This window comes from Empidonax traillii, unplaced genomic scaffold (assembly GCF_003031625.1).
Source record: "Empidonax traillii isolate 1590-97213 ecotype Southwest subspecies unplaced genomic scaffold, ASM303162v1 scaffold1222:size288430, whole genome shotgun sequence".
In the NCBI taxonomy this organism is placed as follows: Eukaryota; Metazoa; Chordata; class Aves; order Passeriformes; family Tyrannidae; genus Empidonax; species Empidonax traillii.
In genome coordinates, this window is record NW_020956415.1 from 125,065 (window position 1) to 148,049 (window position 22,985).

The window sequence follows — 22,985 nt, forward strand, 5'->3', positions numbered from 1 at the left end:
CTCCGTTTCACCCCCGGGAGTGCCCCCGTTTCACCCACCAGAGCCCGGCTCGGCCCGACCGAACCCACCCGGGACTCACCCGCGGCCGCGCTCCCTTTGTTCCCCCGGCCCGGGGCGGCGGCGGCGCCTGCGCGCGCTGCGCTCCGCACTTTCGACACAACCCCCGGCCGGGGGAATCCTCTCCCCTCCAGCCCCACTCCCACAACGGCGGGGCCGCCTCGGCTGCCCTGCTCCCACCAGAGCCCTCCGAGAGGAGCTGAGCCCTCTCTGTGCCCTCCCGGGCGGCGGGAAGGAGGGAGGGAGGGAGGGAGGGAGGGAGGGAAGCCGTGGCGAATCTGCGGGTGCCACATCGGGGTGCTCCGCGCGTGGGGCGGCCCCGCCCGCCATGACCGGCGCCGCCTCAGGGGGCGAGGGGGAGTCACGGGGGGGGGGGGCTCCCGATATAAATACGTAATATACACGGTGATTGTGGACTAAATCAGCGCGGCCAGCTCCAAGTAGTCCGCTCGTGAGTCGCACAGGGTTGTGAACTACCCAGCGGAGCGGTGGAATTGCCCACAGTCCCTTGCAGAAATCAGCCAAAGTACCACACACAGAGATAAAAAACCCCCCAGAAATAACAAATAGTGAACAATGTGGCTCTGAGGGGGTGAGGAGGATTCAGAACTCAGCACTCAGCACAAGGAGCCTCTTTGGAGCAGAAATGGTCCGAGTGACTGAATGAAATAGCACAACTCCGGCGGTGAAACCCGAAAGTTTGGTGTTGAAAGTTTGGCTTTGAGATGGAAAGATTTGAGATTGGAATTTAAGGTTTGTCATTGAAACGCTCTCACCCGGCCAGTAAGATACATTTCCGGACATTCACGAAGGAGGATTATGAAGGTGGATTTGAAGGGAAGCCAAGGGGATGGTACCTGCCTAATCCCAAAGGGTGGTAGAAGGTGAAAAGAATTAAAACTAATTCAACATGAAGCCACGTTGCTTCAAGTTGGGGCCGTTTTCTCTTGATGCCTACGGTTGCGTTAGGCCACTTTGCTTTCATTCTTAAATAAACTTATTTTTACGAACAAATAGAGGCCAAGGGCTCTGCCCTCCTCTGCTCAGCCCACGCCATCTGTGCCCACAATGGACAGTTATTGACATGCCAGCACAATAATCTGTGACTTCAGTTTGAAAGTCGGAATTGAAAAGGTTCCTCAGCCAGCCACATATCAGCCACATACCCTCAGCAAGCCACTCTAGTCCACCGCCTTCACCGGGGCAGAATGTTTGTAAAGAAAAGGGGAGAAAATATTAGTTAAGAAGTGAAAAATAACCTGGTTTTCCCCCTGGTTTCATTAATTCACCTCTAGTTTATTAATAATAGTTTTGTTGATAGTGTAAACGTCATTTAACGTTGTTATAAATTTCCACGGCTTACCGAAATATTTATTCTGGTGTTCATTTACTGACACATTCCATGCTAATAGTTCTGAACAATTACATGTTTTCAAAGCCACTGATGTGTTCCTCGCTTTGTTTTATTCCTCTTTTTTTCTGTGCTCTTTGCCTCAGTTCCATGTTGTGGTAGTAAAGGGTTTGCCTGTGGACACTTTTTAATGTCCTGTACGGTGTGTGAGTAGTTTTACCGATTTAAAGGAACTGTTTATTCTGCACTGTGCTCACTTTGGGGGGGGGATGATGTAAAAACTTATTCTTACCCAACTGTTTTAATTACCAGCTCTGGAATGAGGACAGACATTCAGTGGGAAGTAGGTTGAGACAATGAAACTCATTTTTAACGTCAGCTCTTTGCAGCTGCTCATTGGCAGAGGCTCGGCTGGTCTGTATTTAATTAGCAGCACAGAAATGAAGAGTTCTGTGCCATAATACCAAGCTTTTCAGCGTTATATTTTTTTAATTCAGCTTTAAAATGACTTAAAATGAGGCTGAGAGATGCTGTTGTATTGCAGTTTTGATGCCCACGTGGAGTTCACACTCATGGAAATTCAACTAGTTTATGAACAAATGAGTAAGTTGTTTCCATAGGATGGAATTTGTAAATAATGCAACAGATAGATATGTACTGAAAGGGGAGAAAACGCAGGAAACACATGTTATGGTAAAGATTCTGAGGGAATTTGTGTGTTTCTAATTGCAGAGGAGACCTTAGAAACACTTGATTATGGTGCTACAGATTTTCCTATCTACAGCTTTTCTTGTGCATTTCTCTTTCCCTCCTTTCCTTTTAATATGCACACATTGGCACACACAAAATAGGCACGGGCAAACTCCATTTTTAATACCTTTTTTATTGTAGTACTACAATTTACTTTGGTAAGTTGGTATCCCTGTTTAAAGTGCCTTAAAGCAATTAAAACTTAGTTTAGATTCAAGTATCGTAAAATGTACAGAGTCTAAGCCCCCCCAAAAAAACAAACAAACAAACAAACAAAAAAAGCTGCATAGTGGAAATACTGGAGCAGGCTGATACATTCAGGATGCCAAGTACTCAAGAGGTAACAACACCAGCTCAGGGATTCAGGTTAGGGATAATTAGCCAGCTTGATACAGTACAGACAGGACGGGGCAATATCGACGCATTGTTACCCTGAACAAATGACAGAAGCGTAAATGAACTCCGAAGGAATCTGTAGGGCCAGTTTTTGTGCACATGCCACGGGTAATAAGGCAGATTCCGACGCTGAAATCGATCCTTTACGCGCTGCCGGGATCAGGCAAAGCCGGAGCACGGGGGGGTTTCCAGAGCTCTGCAGTCCCGGTGGGAGCTGGGATCAGATCCTCGACGGAATCCTCACAAACAATCGTTCTTGTCCTGGTTACAGTCTGGTTTGAGTCTTTGATTGTCCCATGAGGTTACAAAGGAGGAGGGATGGCTCTGTGTTTGCCCGCGGCTGCTCCGAGCAGGACTTGGGGGGGGGGGGGGTCCCTAAGGGGTCTGCTTGACTTGGATTTTGAATTTGTAGCCCTTGTTTTGCCCAGTTAATTTGAAGGAATAACAGTTGTACCCTGGTGTAACAGTAACTTGCAACGGATGGAGAGAGTCCCCTAATGTTTCTCAGAAGAGGAGTTTGTTGAAGATATGTTAACGCGCACTGTTACAATAAACAAAATTACCGGAATACCGGCGGTAAAATGCTTGGTTGACTCCTCACATTCGAACAATTAGAGGGTGATTTCACTTGCCCTGGCTAAGAGAGTTGTAGGACAGGTGTGTGCAGACACATAAGAGAATGATCGATTTTTTTCAGGGGGAAATCACTGCTTCAAAACCAGGGGAATGGCACAGCTAAAGTGTTACTGGATTGTAATAACACTTGGAAAAATGGGTGTATAAGGATGCAAGGGAAAGACATTCTTGCTCAGTTGTTGCCTAAAAAAATGAATTTAAAAATACCAGCCACTTTTAAAAGAAAATTGTTAGTAGTTCATGTGTTTTAAGAGCATCTTTCTATGTAAGTTTCGCTGTTAAAAAGAATTATTTTAAAAGATATTTCTAGAATTATGACAGATGTGATATAAATTATTGCAAGGATTCCCCAGTCATTATATATATGCAATATTGAATATGTAAGAGAGTGAAATACGCATTTCTCATTTCCAGAAAGAGAAGACAAGTTCTCCTTTACAAAAGCAGAACGCGTCAAACCATAAAGTCCTCGTTTAAATTTCGTCGTATTTGGTGAAATTCTACAAAAAAAACAACAACCATGAGGAAATGAAAGGGCTGCACCCAGAGTATAAAACCAGTAGAAGTCGGGTTTCTTGGAATCTGAACTGCCTTGCTCTTCTCCCTGGTTTTTCTTTTTTTTTTTAGAGGACTTGTATGGTTTTATCGAGCGGCTCCACGTGCCCGGTAAGGTGTGGTTGTAGCAGACAGCGGCTGTGCGAGTCCATCTGCAGTTTGCTCCCAGAGCCTGGTGGGGATGCTCTCCGGGGGGGAACGGGCTGGGGGTTAAGGTTTGATGGAGGGGATGCTGCAGGATCTCCTCATCACCAGCCTGACCTCGATGTCGGGGAGGGTTTTCTTTTTGGTGTGCAGGCACCCCTCGTCCGTGGCTGCCAGGTGGAGGTCGAAACGCAGGGAGACGGACTTTTTCCTTAAGCGAGGGTTGTCCTTAAAGAAAGAGCCTTCCCATTCCTTGATGACTTCATCCACTTTTTCTGTCCTGAAACAATAAAGCAGATGTATTTATGATTTTTTCGGGCAGTGCGAGTTACCTGTTTTCAGGACTGCTTTTAAAACAGGGAGAAATTGCATAATAAAGTGTCGGGTTATTTTAGATAGCACTAATACACTCCAAGTTTCCTTTTTTTTTCACAGGTTCATTCTCCAGAACAGCTAAATAAAGGGTGAGGGTTCACTGTATTCTTCTTTTTGTACTTTTAGGTAGACATGGCTACAAAACCACTGCTCCAAACACACCAGGCAATTTGTTTCCAAGGAGAAAGTTTGGAATCCCGGCTCAAAAACCCTGCAAGAAGTCTCAGTGCTGTAGTGGGCAGGCCAGAATTCCTGCATCTGAAAGCCTTCAGCATAGGGAGGAGAAAATCTAGTTCAGGTCCAAACCTCAGAACGTAGAGCTACATTACATTAAAGAGGAAAAAAAGGGCAGGAGAAAAACAGGGGAAAAGCCAGCTGATTCAGGAATATTTAGGGACCCAAATCCTGCTGATTTAATTCTCCTCGTGTGTGTCAGGACCCAGATCAGACAGTTGGGGCTCTGAGGCCTCGCCCAGCTGAGTTAAATGGCTCTGTGAGTGACTTTGTGTGACCAACCAAGCTCATGTCTGAGAATACATGTCAGGTGTGTGGTGTGGTACAGTGGACCTGGTGATGGTGGTAATTTTTAATCCGAATTCCTCCACTATTTCAGCCACCAGTTCCAGTTCAGTGCCAGGGATGTGGTCCACTTCAGTGTGTTTAAAGGTAGCCTTAAATTAGTCTACAAAAAAGCTTAAAGAGCAGCAGAAAAAAAAGTAAAATGAGACGATCCAGTACGATTAAAGTAATTTCAGGTGAATAACACATCCTAACAGACTTTCACATGCCTACTTGGGAGCCAGGTTCTCCCTCCCCTGTTTGGGGAAACGTAGGAGTTTCCAAGGAGCAAGTTGGAGCAGCTGAGCCTGAATTTATGTGCATAAATAGGCCCCAGAGGGACTTCCCAAACGTGGTCTGGGCTCTTTGCTTTCAGCCTTAGCGAGATGAATTATTCATGGTTTCATTCTTAACAGAAATAGAAATTACAAATCAGGAGCCCCATCCTGGTATTATTTGCTTACGAAGGCAATGCTAATAAAAAGGGCTTTCAAATGCAATGTATTGTTAAGCCCTGCCATTCAGGGCACCTTCAGGAGCTGCCTCTGCAGTTCTGGAGCTCCTGGGCTCTGTGGGTGTGGTAAAACAGGCACCAAATAACGGAACCTCAGAGCTGCTGGAACAGAACCCCCTCTGTTTACTTCCAACTCTTATTTTGTGAAACTCCTGTTTATCTTACTGTACAGTGCCATGAGCTTCAGCACTTTCCTTCATGATGTTTCCGTCTAGGATGGCTTGTTTTGTCATCAGTTCCACCTTCTCTGGCTCGTGCTTCTTTACACCATCTGTAAGAGAAAATGCAGGTACACTAAGCCTGCAGAAGGGCACAGGCAGGACAAGGGCCAGGAGGTGTACTTTTATAATATCCAAGAATTTGTCTGTAGCTGTGAATCTCCTTTGGGGCCAAAATCCCCCAAGGAGAAGGTGAGTCTGAAGCTCACCTGGAGGCAGCATAAAGGTGATCTTGCTGGTGCTGGGCTTTTTGTCGTCCTTCTGGGCAGGTATCGAGCAACGGAACCTGCAAAAACCAGAAATGATTACCAGGCTTCCAGTAACGCTGAATGGCTTTCATCCCAAACTTGTCCCATGAACAGCTGTGGCACGCTGGGTGCAGTGATTGTCCACAAACGGTGCAATCAGCAAAGCTTTCTTACACCCTGGTGCCATTTCTAGGCATTTTATACTTTAATTTTTTAATGATTGCTCCATGCATTTACGATGCTGAGCGTTTAAACGAGGCTCTCAGAAGTGGGAGATGCATTTAAGAGCTTTTTCTCTCCGCTGTGGGTACCTGCTCTCTTCTTGCTCCAGCAGACTGCGGTACGTCGCTATCTCCTCCTCCAGCTTCATCCTCGTGTTCAGGAGAATTTCGTGCTCTCGAAGCTGTTTCTCAATTCCCCTTCTCACTTCCAGCAGCTCTTTCTCCAAACATTCAATCTCACCTTCTAAATTCTGTAGCTGCATGTGGTACTGCTGCTCCGTGGCCCGCAACGAACGTTCCAAACCCTTTTCCTGGGAAATTTAACTCGTCTTTTAAGGTTTGGGAAAGCATGCTCATAAAGATGTTATACATGGTTCCATTAACAAACTGTGTATTGTTACACCAGTTCTTTTGAGATTCATTAAAAAATAGGAGGAAAACTTTCAAGGTAATACTTTGACTGAGAAATTTTTAAGTGAAATCTGGGATAATTTAAACCAGGATGAAACTGTATCCCCCCCTCTTGCACAGCAATCCACTGCCTTGAGTTTACAGATCTCTGATTTTACCTGTGCAGTTAGACAACGTTCATCTCAGTATTGTATGAACACTGACTGTGTGTTCCTGGAGCTTTTCTGTAGCACCAGAATCAGCAAACTGCTGAATTTATTTTATGGCATTATTTTATCATGAATGAATTGATAACTTTGGCCCAGACGCTCAGTGGGAGTTATAAACCTGCTGTGGATTGGTTGGGCAGAGCGACCAGGAGCTTGGTGAGGGAACATCATGCAAATATATGTTTGTCAGGTGTGGAAACAGGACAACATGTGTGTGTTGAGTGGCAGATCCTGCACCAGAACGTGAGCTGGGTTCTGTGAGGAGCTGGAGCCCCCCCAGCTGTTCCTGTGTGCAGCCTTTCTGCTGTGTGGTGGCTGTGACTGTCACTGAAACTGACTGTGGGATAATTTACATCAAGGATGATATTTCTTTTTTTTTTTTTTTTTTTTTCCAGGAGATTTCGAGTCTCATTTCTGGCTCTTACCACGGCATGGAGAGACTCGATTTCGATCTGCATGTGGTGCCACTGCCGTCTGGCCTCGCACAGTTCTGCTCTGGCTGCCTTTAGTGCTTCTGCATCTTTGTCCATTCTTTTACTTGCACCTTCTTCTGCCTGCAGGGGACATGCAAAAGGTAACGGTATTAAAAATATTCGAATCATGAAAACAGGTAGGCATAATGGAATTTTTGTTAGAATTGTATAAATGTGCAGAAGTTCTAAGTGAAGAGTTTGTATTTTCTGTGCTGTGTAGAGGGTAAACTGTGTTTGATGGGAACATCTCTGTCCCTGGAATTCCCATACAAATTACCCAGTTTTACTGAGACCTTACTCACCTTCGGAGCTTAGAGGAAGTGCAGGCAGTTCAAGTTTCCAGGTATGAATAGGGTGATCTGGGTTTAATGTATTTTTTTTTCCTCTTTTATTCTATTAAAAGTAGGGTTTTTTAAGCCAGTCCTGAGCACGTGTGGGGTCATTTTAGATTTGGGCTCATCTTTGATTTGATAGTATGGTCCTGCACGTAACTTCCAGAATGGTTGATTGGCTTATGGAAGCTCTTTTTCACTTTCGATTCTGAGTTTCCCTGCAGGTGGTGAAGATGCCATAAACCCTTGAACAGCACCTGCTCTTTTGCATATTTTACTGCTTTGTGCAGCTTCTCATGATGACATCCATTCTAAGAAAAGAAACTCTCTAACTCAGGTCTTATGAGCCAAGGAAAATAAGTTCTTCCCCTTCCCCCCCCCCCCCCGTGCATACTGACATACTGTGATTTTACCACGCCATCGTTCTGGTGAAAAACCTGTGTTTGGCTCATCCACAAGTGAACCCCCAGTGCTCTTTGCTTCCCCGTTCTAACCAGGTTGCTGCAGAATTTGTGTGACAGGACCAAGCCAATGTGCACTGGCTGCTTGGTGCCAACACCAGGATAAACTTGCCTTCCCTCTCGGGGGTGCAGCTGCCCCGTGCCCGGCGCTGCTGGTGGATCAGCCAGGCTGCAGCAGATCTGGCCTGCCCTTAGCACAAACCTCCAGGATTCCTGCAACACCGGGCTGCGAGGGGACACAACGCCTGATTCCCCCCCGGAATTTCTTCATGTTTTATGGCCCAGCGTCGTTCTGCCATTTGGTTTCTGTTGGGTTTAGGGCTGTTTGTATATCTAAATCCCCAACAGCAGCACTGTGTGTTGGTAACATTCAGCTGGGCTGTATGAGAGAACAACATATTTGCTGAAGAGCCCAGCACAGTTTTACTGTGAGCAACATAAAATAGTTCCTGCAAAGGTACAGTTTTCTTTACTAGAGGTGCTAAAAATGACAAAGCTTGCTGTATATAAATGGATCCTCTTCAGGACTCTCTTTTCCTCTGGGATAACTATGTGGAGGTAGAGGTTACCATGTTAAAGCCTATGTCATCATCCCTTAAATCCCAGCAATAGCCCTGCTGCAGGGACAGAAAGGCATCCCGATGGATTACACAGCATTCGTTCCCTGCGAATCCACACCCTAAGCAAAACCTGCTGCCGAATCTTCTCGTTCGCATCTTACTGCGGTAAAATCCGGATCCCTTCCCCGAAAAATCTGCTGCATTGAAAGGAATTACTGTACCTCACAGAGGCTGCGGGAGGAACTGTACGGCCAGGGGAATGGCTCCGTACGCCGCAAGGTGTGTGGCTGTGAGGAGGCATTACCTGCGTCCTTGCTGAGCTGACGGTCTTTATCTGATTTCGGGTGATGTGCGATTCATACTTTGCCCTGATCTCTCGGCGGAGCCGGGCCGGCTCCATCCTCCTCCTCCTCCTCCTCCTCCTCCTCCTCCTCCTCCTCGTCGTCCTCCTCCTCCTCCTCCTCCCATCCTCCCCGGCTCCCGACCCGCTGCCGGCGGGGATGCGGCCGCGGGGCCGTTAAAGCGGCAGCGGCCAATTCTGGGGACCGATGCGGGGGTTCAGAGCCCGCCAGGCTGCAGCTTGATACGGCAAAGGATGCAGCCGAAACAGCGATTCCTAAATTAGGCCCCGAAATGAGCGTATCGGTCGATGGCTTTCTGTTTTTGTTTCCGTGTAGCTGTGGGGGGGTTATAGGCTCGGAAATGGGAGGGTGAGACATCCACAGCGAAGGACGAAATTGCAGCTGCCCAGCGCGAGGTGCGCTGGCAGGGGGCAGGGAAGGGCAGAGCCTCCCATCAGCACAGCTGGGTTGCTGGCAGTGCCGCTGGCAGGTGCCTCCACCACTGCTGGGATTGGCACAGAATTTCCATCCCTGAAGGTATTTGGGAATCAGCGAGGCAAAGCCTCAGTGAAATGGTAAAACAGGCAGTAAACTTTTACAAGACGCTCGTCTTTTCAGAAGTTGAAGCATTGTACCAATTAAAAGTCTCCTGGTGTGCATGAGGCATCCCTGTTCTTGGCTCTGTCCGCCAGCATGTGTGAAAGGGTCCTGTGTTTGGATTTTATTTTCCTTAGCTGTCTGTCTTCCAACTGACCCGGACTGAGATGGGAAGGTTTTGTTGTCCAGACACTTTCCACAAGTGTCTTAATTATCCTCATTCTGTGTAGTTCTAAACCCAAAATAATGGCCGTGTTTGTCACTGGTGGGACAAGGACAGTCACGTAAGAAAACCATAAGGAATCCAACAAACAAACACAAGATGTTGTCCTTAGGACAGTATGAAATAAAGCTTTATTTTCCCTCTTTTTTTCCCAGGTGTAAGGGGAGCACCTGGCCACGAGATCCACAAAGGCTAAAGGTAGGCAGGTGCAATCAGTCGTGTCTTTCCTAGGATTTATGGAATTCTGAATTCTAGCTGCTTTCAGTGTCCACATTCTGTTGTTGGATTTTAGTTTGTAGTTCAGGCACTGGGCAGGGCTTGTTTGTATCTGTGATGCAGGTAATGTGCTGTGGTGGTTGCAGACTCCTGGGGCTCATTGAACTGGAGGGGCTTCATGGAGAATGAAGGGACACTGATACCTTAAAGCTTGTAGAGTCCTTTTTATTAGTCAAGAAAACTGGAAAATGAGGTTAGAACAGCAAAATTATTTTATCTGTTGATTACTAAAGATTATAAAAAAGCAGATCTGATTAGATGTGCACTCTGTATTTCTGGTTATTGAACACAGAATTGATGGTATGTTTAAAGAACACTGGAAATCATACAGGTAATGCTGATAGAGTGAAACGGGAAATACATTGCATGATGCTAGGAGTGGAAGTGCCGACTTTGACTGATGTAAGAGTATCTTGGTACAAAGCCAACGCTTCATCACTTCATACAAAGGAATAAAATTATTTATCCGTTTCAGCTTGGAGCGAATGGATCCTTTGCCACATCAGGTTGTGCCTCATATCTTCTCTTCAACTTCCTTAACATGGGATGCGACAACTTTTCCATCTACCACTTCTTCGACAATTGTCTTGATCTTTCTGGTTTTGGTTGGGTCTAAACATAAACAAAAGAAAAAATATTTATCAACATGTTAAAGATGATAAAGCTGAGCAGGGTGTACACAACCAACATTTCCTTTCCTATTGGCTTCTGGTTCTAATGAGCTGTATGATGTAGGATAACACGCGTTATTTTATTTAAAAGGATGACTTTAGAAACAAAACATTATCAACCAAGTTCTACCTACCCTGAGAAGAATCCAGTGATTGTGTCTGAGATTTGGACCCCGTCAGGGATGAGCTTTCAAACGTAACTGCCTGTCCTCCGCCCCTGGAAATGAATCAGAGACACGTGAGGTTGCAGGACGTTCGATGGGATTGGGATGAATTCCCCTCTCGTGGTGGCATGGAGAGATTATTTCAGTACGGAGCAGAATGGCTCTCTCTCCTCAGTCAGTGTTATCTCAGATCACTGTACGTGCCTTACTGTCCCTTGGAGAAGGCTCCGCTTATTTTTACCTCTTTTTACCCGGAGGGGATTTTGCTACAGAAAATAATCGGCCCCCTTACACGAACTCTCCATCCAGCAGGCGCCGGTAGGTTTCAATCTCCATCTCCAGGCGACTCTTGATGTCCAGGAGCTGCTGGTACTCGGCGTTCTGGCGCTCCATGTCAGCCCTGACCTGGAAGAGCTGGGACTCCAGGTTCCCAATCTGCAGCTGCATCTGCGACAGCTGAGTGCAGTAACCGCCTTCTGTCTCTGCCAGGGTGTCTTCCAGGGATTTTTTCTGTGTGAGGATATTAAATAGTCTCTGATTAAGGGGAAAAAACCCCCACCCCTCTTTACAAAGACGAAACCAGCTGAAATAGTTTAAGGGTGTGAGTACGGCTGCATTGCTTAGAGGGTTTTATTTTCGCCTTGAAATACCAGGGTGAAAACTGGCCCTTGTCACATCCCTGACTGTGACCATGAAAGCTCATCTGCTTTGTGATGTGCTCCTTGCAGCCCGGTTAGAGACATTACTGCAATCCAGTTAGATATCGTAGCGCTATTTAGGAACAAAAGGAAGGAGGGATTTAATAGGAAATAAATGCAAATCCTAAATCCTGTGGAATCAGTATTTGAAGCTGCTGAATCGGCTCTGAGCAGTCAGCAGCTCCCCTAGAACGTACCATGGCTAGCTGAGACTGCAGCTCTATTTCCAGGCTCTGCAGGGTCCGTTTTAAATCCGTGATCTCGCTCTTTCCCGACTGGAGCTGCTCAGTATTGGTGGAGATCTCCCTTTTCAGCTCCCCGCTCTGAAATGACAAGGAAGAACAGGGTGTAATTTCTCTGTTCCAAGCACTGAACTCATTTTTTTAACACGCATTTTGCTGAGTTTGCTCCCTCTGGTTGTTACCTTTTCATTGAACCACGCCTCGGCCTCTTTACGGTTTTGCTCAGCGATGACTTCGTATTGTCCCCTCATGTCATTCAGAAGCTTGGTCAGGTCAGTCCCTGGAGCAGCGTCCATTTCCACGCTGACTTGGCCCATTTCACTGCTTTGGATGCCCTGAAGCTCCTGGACAGGTTGAAAATAAGGAAAGGTTCTGTTAATAAAAGGCAAAATGGTTCTATCAAAAATGTATGTAAAGAAATACACGTGAAATAACTTCCATTTCAGCAAGGATCTCATGTGCACATTGCTTGCAGTCTTTCACCCAAAGAAATAAACAGCAAACAAAACAAACAATGAAACCCAGGAAGTCCCACTGGCTTAAGTAGGGGAATAATTTGATGTTTCACAATTCCATCTGCCTTGTTATGAATTCACAATGGGGGGAAAAAAACAAACCTCCTCATGATTCTTCTTGAGATAAGCCAGTTCCTCATTCAGGCTTTCAATCTGCAACTCCAGATCTCCCCTGGTCAGGGTCAGCTCATCCAGGACTCTGCGCAGACCGTTGATATCGGCCTCCACACTCTGCCGAAGAGCCACTTCATTCTCATATCTGTGCATAGGAAATTAAATATTTTTTTTAATGTGTCTAACGAGGTCAAATGCAAATTATTAATGTGTTTTATTGTAGCTTTTAATATGAAATCCTGATACACATAATTCTTGTAATATTGCTTAATGATTTTATTACGAGATTTTTCATAGGAAAGAAGATTTTCCTTAAAATATCAGTAAGAGTTTTCGTTGTATTAAGATTTCCTTACTTCAGCCTGAAGTCATCAGCAGCCAGCCTGGCATTATCGACCTGCAGAATGATCCTCGCGTTGTCGATGGTAGCGTTGATGATCTGGAGCACAAACAGCATTCAGAGAACGATTTTACAGCCCAAAGGCTTCACAGGAGCTTTGCAACGGCTTTAAACTTTGCTATCTAGGAGAGTTTTATAGAGCTGGATTCCATCCCTGCCTTCTCTTTATTCAGATCAGACAAGCCACACTGTGTGACACAGCTACAGAGCTGCTTTAATGCACAGGAAAAACTCAGCAGGTGTCACCGAGCAAGGTGACAGAGGCCACTGCAGGGGGCAGTTCTGCAGGATAAATGTGCTCTTGGTTTCTTATTTTGGATGACATACCTTGTTTCGAAGATCTTCAATGAGAGGATAGAATTTACTGTAGTCGTTCCCAGATCCAGGGGTGCCAGTGCCAGGGCCACTCTTCTCGTACCACTCACGGATTTTGCGCTCCAGCTCGGTGTTGGCGTCCTCCAGAGACCTCACCTTGTCCAGATACGCAGCCAGACGGTCGTTGAGGTTCTGCATGGTTTCCTTTTTGGAGCCAGAGAGAAGGCCACCATCCCCAGCACCAGCAGGGCCATACCCGCCTCCAAACCCAGACCCTGCGCCACCTCCAAAGCCACCGCCAAAACCAGCGCCTGAACCGCTGCCAAAACCGCTTCCCAAACCTCCCCCGAAAGCACTGCCTAAGCCACCTGCATAGCTACCACCTAAACCCCCTCCAAACCCTCCCCCAAAGCCGCTGCTGAAGCCGCTCCCAAATCCTGCACCTGAGCTGCCTCCAAAGCCCCCACCGAAACCCGAGCCCGAACCCAACAGGGAAGCAGCACCGAAACCTCCTCCGGACCCCCCGCCAAACCCCAGCCCACTGCCACCAAAGCCCCCTCCACCAGCAGAACTGGACATCCTCAGGGATCCCCCGGGAAGTCCGCTCCGAGAGGAGAACTGCCGGGAGCCGCCGCTGGTGCGCACGGACAGGGCCATGGTGGTCGAGGCGGGGCGGGTGTGCCCCACTGAGGGTGCACCAGAGAGCAGGGCAGAGCAGGAGCGGGGGCAGCTTTATATGGGGACAGCAGTGGGTGTTTCAGGAGCAGTCCCCACCTCCTGTGGGGGAGAGCTTCCATCCTCTCCCTCCTGTTCCAGAGGGGACGTCAGTTCAGTACGTCCTGACCAACCAGAGCGATACGTGCCTACCGAAATTGCCAACGGGCGTGGAAATCTGGTGCCCTCCAGGTGTTTGTGTGAGGGGAAGTGGGTGGGGTGGGGCTGAGACATCACGATCCTGTTCTGCCATGTGCAACGGAGCACAAAAGGTGCTTTTCGCATTCAAATCCCCTCCTAAATAATTGTTTTGTCGTTGCATATTCAGCGCTTCCTGGGTTTGGGGCGGTTATTACAGGAGTTTGCTTAAGTCAGCAGAGCGATCCCTTTGATCCCTGCTTCCCAGTGTGCACGGCAGGAATGTCTTTCTCTTCATAATGCTCTTCTGGCAGGAGCCTTTGTCGGGTTAGCGCTCCTGGATGCTTGATAGGATGCAAGAGAAGTGACCATCAGGTGTCCGAGGGCACAGGGGGCATTCAGGAGCTTCAGGGTGATCCTTAATAGGAAAACATAAATATACTGGATCGTACCCAATAGGATTTGGAATTGGGTTTTCTGTGCTAACCCTTTTGTCTTTGAACTCCCTCGGTGTGATGTGCACGTAGTCTGTAGCGTGTGGCATATCCCAGTTTGTGTTTCAGAGCTGAGAACTGACCATCGTTTCTGGTAAATGGTTCTCTCTTATCTCAGAATAAGATGTCTGATTTCTGTATTTTGTGCTTTTTATAATACAAATCCAAAGATCAAATGTAGCGCTTCTGGGTGCAGGTCTGGGCACGGGAACCCTTCCAAAACCAGGGTATTTTTCTTTTGAAGTTATTTTGGTATGGTTATCCTGGCTTAATTACATCATTGGATTTGTCAACTGACATGAGTTAATTTTTGATTTCTCTGCACCCAGGGGCAGGGGTGCTTTTGGGGCAGAAAGCAGCGGAAGATCAAAGGTGTAAGTAAAGCTTTTCTGTGGAAATGAGCTGATAGCCTGGTCTCAGTGGCTCGGGGCAGGGAGAGCAGAGGATTAATTCTTTGGCAGCTGTTTATGTTCAGTAAATGACACCGGACAGGCGAGGTTTCAAAGGGAAGAGCTTTTTGTGTTTATGTTCTCAAGGGGAAAATGTAAACTCCTGGGACTGAGGATCCAGGTGTGGCACAGGGGCCTCCCTGTGGGATGGGGAACGTTGTTGGCCAAGGAAGGTTTGGTTGAGGTGGGGGTTGTTTCAAATAGATTCTTCTTGGTGAAGAATCTTGGCTTGTTGTAGTCCTTGGTGCCATAATCATTCACAGAGAGTCAAAAATATCAAATAGGCTACTTCGATTTATTTATTCCCATTAATTTTTTATGAAAAGAAAACTGACACTTCTTGTTTATTTGAAAATCAGGTTTCTGTGAAGCTGCACTACATTTGAGTGGGAGTTTGTGTTCAGAGAAGGTGCGCTGAACTGATGCCTTCAGGCATTTTAAAAAACTAATACTGCTGTTTTTATCTGTCTTGGAAGCAGTTACACATATATACCAGGCTGATTAGACTCTTTTTAAATCAAGCTGCTGTGTCACCATGTAAGTAAACCCAAAGTCTTGTAAGTTGTAACTTATTGACTTTTATTAACGCTCCCCCACAACGACAAAAATTATTTGAGATTTGATAATTTGGCATTTTTCAACCCTATTGGGGTTTAGGGAGAATTAGATGGGATTCTTTATAAGTATTTCCGTTTTGGCATCAGGTCCAGGAAGCTCAGAGGCATCTCCTCTGCTGCTGCCATTTAGATCTTCTCCTCGAACTCTCTGACCTCAGAGGAGACGATCTTGCCATCAACCACTTCCTCAACTATGGTCTTGATCTTCTTCATTTTACTTGATTCTGCGAAGGAAATGGAAAAGGGAATTAATTAAATGCAATGTACATTGACAGAGCCATGTTGCTGCAGTACTGGCAGCCAGCGAGGAAATAGTGAAAAGCATCTTCAATCCACAGGTAAACTTTTGGGGTGTGCAGGATGTGCTTTCTCTCCCACTGGACATTCAATATGTTGCTCACAGACTACAGTGGACACTGGGTTCGATAACTCCCTATCCCCCTGATGGTTTTGCTTCAGTTTAGCACAGACTTGTAGACCTAAAACCTTGGAATGGTTTTACACCAAAATGATTTTTTTTTTTTTTTGCTATTTAACTGGGTGATTATTTGCTCTGAAGCTGTTGTTTTAGATCAAGCTGTGCCATTCCATAACATTTCATCAGGCAGCCATCAAAACAGAAGGAAATTGGTGGGACATACCTTTTTCAGTCTCTGCTGTAGATACTTGCAGTTCGAAATGCCTGTTCAAATGATAAATTAGAAAACATAAATATATGGGACCTAATGGTTTGAAGGAACATCCTTGTACACTTCCCATGCATTTGATCCGGACAGGTGATGCCTTTTCATCAAAACATTAAAATGAGTTCTCTCTGGTAAAGCAAAACTTGCTAAGCATAAGCTGCAGGTGCCATTAATCTGCAGACTCATCTCTACAGCGCCAGGACTTCAGCTCATGCCCAGTCTAGTTCCTGAGCCAGAAGAGCTGAACAGGCAGGACCTGGGGGGAAGATCCACTGCCTGCTTGCCCCGCATGGACAGGTCCATCCAGAACCGAATTACGGGCGCTCCTGGTGTGTGAACATCTACCCACTTACCCACCTCAAAACTCACAGCAGCTCCATAACCCAACCTGAACTGCAGCCTGCTGTGATTTGGGGCTCAGAGCAGGGCAGTGGGCTCCCCCCACCCCAAAGCAGCCGGAGAGTGGCAGATTTGCAGAAACCCCAGCACGCGAGGCCCTGCGTATGTGCTCACCCGCTCTCCTCTCCCTCCAGCAGCCGGCGGTACGTGGCGATCTCCATCTCCAAGCGAGTCTTGATGTCCAGCAGGATGCTGTAATCGCTGTTCTGAGCCTCCATGTCGGCTCGGAGCTGCCTCAGCTGGGCCTCCAGGCTGGCGATGGTGGCCTGGATCTGGGAGAGCTGGTAGCTGTACCGTGCTTCTGTCTCAGCCACCGAGGCCTCCAGGGTCTGTCTCTGCAGCCGATGGGAAGAGCAGAGGCGTTTCATTCAGAGGACACATTTTTGTGCTGAAAGAACCTTTTGATTGCAAAGCCCCTCGTTTCTATATTTATCCGTGTTAACTCTCTGCTACCCGCAGTCCTTATTTCAGTGCTCTCTGTTATTTACCATGTTCAGCTGGGACTGCAATTCCAGCTCCAGGCTCTGGAAGATCTGCCTCCGTTCCGTGATCTCCTTCCTCTGGACTTGGAGCTGCTCAACGTTGACGGCGACTTCCTGGTTCAGTTCTGCCGTCTGGAACGAGGAACGGAGGGACCGTGAACCGCGGCCGGGCACGACCGAGGCTGCTGCCGACGCCCAAGCAGCTGACCTTACCTGCTTTTCAAAATGCTCCTTGGCTTCCTGGCGGTTCTTTTCTGCCATTTCTTCGTACTGCTTTCTCATGTTTTCCATAATAGCTGCCAAGTCGGTGGCTGGAGCAGCATCCACGGCCACGTTCACGGAGCCGCTCACCTCTTTGCGCAGCCGGTTGCAGTCCTGCAGGAAAAGAGGAGCTCTCCTCACTCCTGGGTGTTGGAACCAGGCTCAAAAATCGACACACAGAGCTGTAATCCCTAAAATAGCACCTCGGGGCAAGACAACTTAATCACCTTGTAAATACTGTTTACTATTTTGTAGCAATAAATGCCGTACCGTAGGTAAATGTCTTATAAAAAGATGATTTGCTCGGGACTGGATCTGTGGAATGAGGGTAGAAGTCATGGCTCCCGTGTGTGTACTTTTTGGGGTAGCAACTAATAAACTATACATTATTATTTGAGAAAACCTGGAATGGAGGTTTCCATTCCTGGAATGGAAGAGCGTTCAGCCTTTCATCCCTGACAGCTCGGATGTCCCTCAGTGCCGGGTTATCCAGGAAGGACGGAAATGCTTCCTAGTGAGGCCTTTTATGTTTTCCACTTAACACCCCCTCTCCCCTGGCAGTGCTCAGCTGCTCTCACCTCCTCATGGTTCTTCTTAAGGAAAATGAGCTCCTCGTTCACGCTCTCGATCTGGGCCTCCAGGTCAGCTTTGGTCAGAGTCAGGTCATCCCGGACACGGAGCAGCCCCATGATGTCGCTCTCCACGCTCTGCTTGAGCAGGTTCTCATTCTCAAACCTGTACAAGAGGGTGTCTTTTGTCATCATGGAGATGCAACAGGTCGGTGTGAATGCTGGAATCAGGAACTCCCACAGTGGTTTTGAAATGTTCACTGAACTCTAAGCTGGAAAATGTTCACTTCCCGGCGCTGATGCCGGTAACTAGAAGCTCTCCTAAGTAAGAGGAGCAGGAAAGAGAACTGATATAAAATCGTGGAACTTACTTCAGCCTAAAGTCATCAGCAGCCAGCTTGGCATTGTCGATCTGCAGGACAAGCCTGGCATTTTCCAGCTGGGCAGCAGCAATCTAAAGGGAATGGTGGACAAGCAATGAGGCTTTGCACAGAAATGCAGTCCTGATCCTTTCCTGGGAATGAGTACTGCAGGAGGGCTTCATCCTGCTTCACTCCAGCTGTCTCTCAGTCAGCTGGGTTTAAGCTAAGTTCCCTCTGAAGGGCATGGAAAGAATTAGGAGTCTCCAAAAGGCAAATTGTCCTGTCATAAACTAAGTGTATCAAAGGGGATGAACTGCTCTCTGAAGAGATCAACTTTTAAAGGCTGGGAAATAGAACTGATACAAAATAAGAGGGGAGAGATTGAAGGAAGTTCTGGAAATATGATTTGACAAACCTGGCAGCTAGTTGCTGGGAATATTTCCTGGTTTCCAGTGGTAATTTACTATTTTAAGTAGTGATCTATTATTTTTCTCTGAGCATTTGCCCTTCTTTTCTGAAAAACCACTCTGAAATAGAGAGCTGCTAAACTATATTTAAATATGTAGATTACCATCAGTACTTTCTCTAATTAAAATCACCTAAGGCAAATATCACAGAATTGGTTAATTTTGAGTCAAAGGTTCTTCTTGTGTAAGATTACTCACATCTGCAGGCATATATCCGGTATTACAAATTATGGAAAATCTATCACTAACTTGCAGCTGATCGAAATTAAGCCTTTATTTTTTCTTAGCTGAGAATCTGAAGCTGCAATTTGAAAAAAAAATTGGAAAAAAAGCACATTTTCTGCAACGGGTTATTCTCTGTCTCCCCAGTAACCGCAATGCCTACCTTTAACAGAGGGCCCTGCGATCCCTTACCTTGCCCCGGAGCTCCTCGATGGTTCTGAAGTAGGAGCTGTAGTCCTGCCCCACGCTCGTGGTGTTCTTCTCGTACCACTCCTTGATCTGCCTCTCGATCAGGGAGTTCGCCTTCTCCAGCGAGCGCACCCTCTCCAGGTAGGAAGCCAGGCGGTCGTTGAGGTTCTGCATGGTGGATTTCTCGTTGCCAGCCAGCAGGACGTCGCTGCCGGTGATGCTGAGCTGGAGGCTCCCGCCCGAGGCTCCCTGGCTGAAGCCGGTGCTGGTGGACACGCGGGTGCCGTAGCCCCCGGCCCCGCCGTACACGCTGGGCGCCTGCAGCTTCTGGAGGGACATTTTCCTGGAGCTCAGGCCGCTGATGCTGGGTGCTGAGGGCTGGAGACGGGTGCTGGTGCCCCACTGGATGCTGCGGGTGGAGAAGGCCATTTCTGCTCTTGGTCCTGATGGGAGGAGCCGGGTGAATCAGCACGGGCAGAGATGGGCACTGAGGAGCTGCCCGTGTGCTGTTGCACCTTTATACCGGGTCCAAGAGGAAGCACAGTGGCTGCAAACCCCACCTCTGTTGACACAGAACGTTCACTGGTGTCAGCACAAAGAGCACCCAGGATATTGCCCCCCCCCCCCCTTCCCTCCCCGTAATAGAAAGGGATTTTCATCTGTTCGTGTTTGAGGAACACTCCCCAGGTAGTTTGGCTTGCTTTGTTAGTGTTTTGTATAAAAGATAAAGCACAAATGATCTGTTGAATCATTTATAACCGTGTACTTGCTGCCATCCTCTCATTGGAACAAATGAGTAGGTCCTTACCCCCCTGTGCAGTGCATGAATTGAAAATGAGAGTTGCCTGTATGTGACAAGAGACTTATAACATTTATATTTGCAATCAAGTGTGTATTTCTGTTGACTAAGAAATAACTTGGGCCTCAGGACAGTCTAGAACAGTGTATAAATGACTAGAAAGGAGGCAGCTGTACTTCCATGTGAATTCATTTCATAGTAAGCACAAACCAACATCCACACTGCCAGTAGAGAGTGGAGGCTGTTGCCATCAGCTTGCATTGAATATGTGTTTGTTTGGTATTAGAAAACCCTTGCAGAAGGAACTCAACCTTTCAGTACAATTGAAATTAAGCAGGAAGAGTATTTCTTTGTCCCTAAATGAGACAAGAGGAATGAGAATATTGGAAGCCTACACTGCCCACTGTGTTTCACAGAGCAGTTGCTGTACCTGCTGATCTCCCACCCTGGGGCAAGGAGGTTGGTGAGACTCTGAGCTTTGGGGGCATCAAACTGTGTATGAAGGCACCTGCGCCTTTCTGAGAACACCCAACCCCAGATATTGGGGAATCAGTACTGCTAAGTTTTTTAAGCTGCTGAGCTAGGGATTAGTCTAACTAGTACTGGCTCAAGGCACAAAGGTAAACTGTCCTACTCAGGCACAGCTTCCAAACCAAAAATTATCAGTGTCCATGGCAGGACTTTTTTCTAGGAGGATGCTGTGGGTTGTCTTTGGACCTTGAACGTCTTTGGGTGTAACTGATAATAAAAAAAACATTTACGAGATGTGTTATCAAAGTACACTGGCCGTGACGCTTGGTCTGTCATTACGGAGGCTCCAGGTGGATCATCTTTTGCTCATTAAAATTATTCAGGCTGAGTAAGAATTGATCATCTTAGCAGGGCAGAGCTTACACCTTTATAGCTATAAGAGGAGTACAGAAGAGATCCTGCTGCACTTATGTCTCGGCTCTGTACCTCACTCCTAGATCTCTGCAGGATTTTGTGACAGTCTATTTAAGAGAGAACATTCTGCTCTGTCTTCTCAGTATTTATTGAAATTCGTTTCCATATAACCTTGCTGGTGCTTTTTCTCAACATCACTTGGAGGTTCTATTTTTTCTATTTTTGTGAGCAAAAATTCAGGGATCTTAATTAAAGTGGCAGTCAGGCTTGGGTGAGACGTTTGCTTTGTGCTGTGGCTCTGCAGCTTCTGCTCAGGGTCGACCTCCAGCAGCTATGCTCTTTCCAGAGCCCTCTGGACTATTAAGCAGAAGTGCCTGAGGCAGATGCAAGGGGAAGGCACAGAGCAATGGCATCGTGCAGACCTGGTGTGAAAAGACACTGGGCTGAATCTTCTTGGTGCTGTTTCAATCCTTTTCTCAAACGCGGGTTCACAGGTAACATTTCCTTCAGCGGCGTTCTCGGTCAGAGGGGATGTTCTGTAGAGACACAATAAAACATTATAGCGACACTAACGGATTGTTTGACTTCGTGAAGAAATGTCGTCTGTGTGGCAGAGGTTCAACGGCATTACAGAGCCCGTAAGAGATAAGTCCTGCAGGGCTCTGATAACGCGAATGCCATTCGGGCTGACTCACCCGGTTGCCAACCAGCCACGGGCAACCAGTCTGGAGAGTTCAAGGAAAAAAAGGCACACCCAGCACTGGGGCTGTGTTTCTGCTGCCTTTAGGTGGAACAGATGCCTCTCTTTTGGCTGGCTTAAGAGATCTGAATAAAGCAAAGTCTTTTAGTTCAGTCTTTAGCAAAAAAAAATCCATTCTAGGGGTGAAGTCCAACAACTTCTTTGTTGGTCCCTGTAACTGTGTTTGGGTTTGGGGTCATAAGAGCTTGAACCTGAAAGATCTTTGCTACAGTCCTGAAAGGAGTTCTGTAGTGCAAAATGCATTCGAGGGAGAGGTATTCCTTGTTTGGTATTCCAACCATACTGCAGTATTCGGTATTTCTGGGTTTGAGAAATTCCCTCAGCTGCCTCGGCACCAGCTGTGAATGCCAGTGCTGCACTCTGGAAGTCTGCTCTCTCCCAAGAGCAGAGCAAGGTGTTTTGTGCTTTTCTGAACAGGATCAGACAAGAGAAAGGTCCAGGTGCAGTCACCAACTCCACTGGGTTCTCCTGAGCCCTGAACATTTGCAGCCTTACACTGTCTGCCTCACATACGGTATTTTTCCCCTCATTTCCCTCTCCTTTTTATCTTCTGTCCAACGAAAACACCTCTATCATCAAACCACTGCACCTTATTTCTTTCTGCTCGGAGCTTTGACCAGAGGGGTAAAGTTAAAGCGTTTACTTTAAATATTTATGGTACTTAGAGAAGTGTTCCAGCTCTTGGAGTGGTGCACGAGGCAGTGTGTGGGTTCCATCCCTCCCCAGCCACAGGTGGAAAATGAAAGTCAGGAGCTGCCTTTCCTGTCTCAGCTGCTCTCCTCCAACAGAATCAGATCTCAGTGCCAACAAAAACAGCTCCAGGCCACACAAACGAGCCTTCTCTTTTCTCTCCCCCAAAAGTGCCATTAAGATCAGCTCCAACTGAGGACTGCAGGCAGATCTCAATCCCTTGTAAAAACCCTGAGCAACCCATGAGAAAATATTACATATTTATGTGGTTCAGGAGGCAAATACAATTTTCATGACCCTGTGTAAATATATGCACACACTGAGTGTACCCCATAAAGGGTATGTGCAAACACACTGCACTGCACGTGTTCACAGCTGTGTAGATTTTTTTTTTGCTGGCTTTAAAAAAAAAAAAAAAATCCTTGTGGTTTTGGGGGGACCTGACTCGTGTCCTGCTTGAATTAAATAGATCAGAATTAAAACTCCATTTTCCCCCAGGGTACGATTGTACTTGTGCTGCCAGGAGGTGCCTGGGCAGAGGCAGGGCTGCAGCTTCTTGTTCAGAACGTCTCTGGAAAACCATCCTTTCAGTGATGCATCCCCCAGTGACCCCCCACGGCATCCCCTCTCCAGGGGTTTGTGCAATCAGGAGCAAGCTGTGGGCTGTCTGGAACCCGAAACACTGTGCCAGCATCCTGGATCTGCATCAGGCAATCAGGTATACCCAAAAAAAAAAAAAAATCCAAATAAAGGAAACGGGGCCGAAAATCCTCCTTC

At 47.0% G+C, this 22,985-nt stretch overlaps 3 protein-coding genes across 3 annotated transcripts; all 3 read right to left on the reverse strand.

Annotated features, from left to right (window-relative positions):
- Window positions 1–2,972: 2,972 nt before the first annotated feature.
- On the reverse strand, window positions 2,973–8,961 carry KRT222 (keratin 222). Its single transcript, XM_027905938.1, has 7 exons — window positions 8,934–8,961; window positions 8,774–8,888; window positions 7,069–7,197; window positions 6,114–6,334; window positions 5,764–5,840; window positions 5,502–5,607; window positions 2,973–4,169 (listed from the first exon to the last, which is right to left on the reverse strand). Exons 2-7 carry the CDS (start codon window positions 8,867–8,869, stop codon window positions 3,956–3,958), a joined length of 843 nt encoding a protein of 280 aa, XP_027761739.1. The 5' UTR covers window positions 8,870–8,888; window positions 8,934–8,961; the 3' UTR covers window positions 2,973–3,955.
- A 1,459-nt stretch (window positions 8,962–10,420) lies between these two features.
- On the reverse strand, window positions 10,421–13,223 carry LOC114069270 (keratin, type I cytoskeletal 12-like). The gene is given in 7 exon segments (XM_027905937.1): window positions 10,421–10,518; window positions 10,993–11,251; window positions 11,637–11,762; window positions 11,864–12,025; window positions 12,299–12,455; window positions 12,667–12,749; window positions 13,038–13,223. Coding segments are annotated over 7 exon segments (1,071 nt in total).
- Window positions 13,224–15,412: 2,189 nt separating this feature from the next.
- On the reverse strand, window positions 15,413–19,628 carry KRT20 (keratin 20). The gene is made up of 8 exons (XM_027905932.1): window positions 19,078–19,628; window positions 18,206–18,288; window positions 17,844–18,000; window positions 17,218–17,379; window positions 17,011–17,136; window positions 16,637–16,857; window positions 16,079–16,119; window positions 15,413–15,661 (listed from the first exon to the last, which is right to left on the reverse strand). The coding sequence occupies exons 1-8, from the start codon at window positions 19,501–19,503 to the stop codon at window positions 15,564–15,566; spliced, it is 1,314 nt and encodes a 437-aa protein (XP_027761733.1). The 5' UTR covers window positions 19,504–19,628; the 3' UTR covers window positions 15,413–15,563.
- Window positions 19,629–22,985: the final 3,357 nt, after the last annotated feature.

Excerpts from the sequence above, each read along its gene's own strand:
- KRT20 (XM_027905932.1), bottom strand. The coding sequence starts at position 19,503 with ATGGCCTTCTCCACCCGCAGCATCCAGTGGGGCACCAGCACCCGTCTC. Across the intron at positions 18,001-18,205 it reads GCTGATGACTTTAGGCTGAA|GTTTGAGAATGAGAACCTGC; the intron begins GTAAGTTCCACG and ends CCTCTTGTACAG. Across the intron at positions 17,137-17,217 it reads AGGAGCATTTTGAAAAGCAG|ACGGCAGAACTGAACCAGGA; the intron begins GTAAGGTCAGCT and ends TCCTCGTTCCAG.
- KRT222 (XM_027905938.1), bottom strand. The coding sequence starts at position 8,869 with ATGGAGCCGGCCCGGCTCCGCCGAGAGATCAGGGCAAAGTATGAATCG. Across the intron at positions 5,841-6,113 it reads CTGGAGCAAGAAGAGAGCAG|GTTCCGTTGCTCGATACCTG; the intron begins GTACCCACAGCG and ends TGGTTTTTGCAG. Across the intron at positions 4,170-5,501 it reads GAAGCTCATGGCACTGTACA|GACAGAAAAAGTGGATGAAG; the intron begins GTAAGATAAACA and ends TTATTGTTTCAG.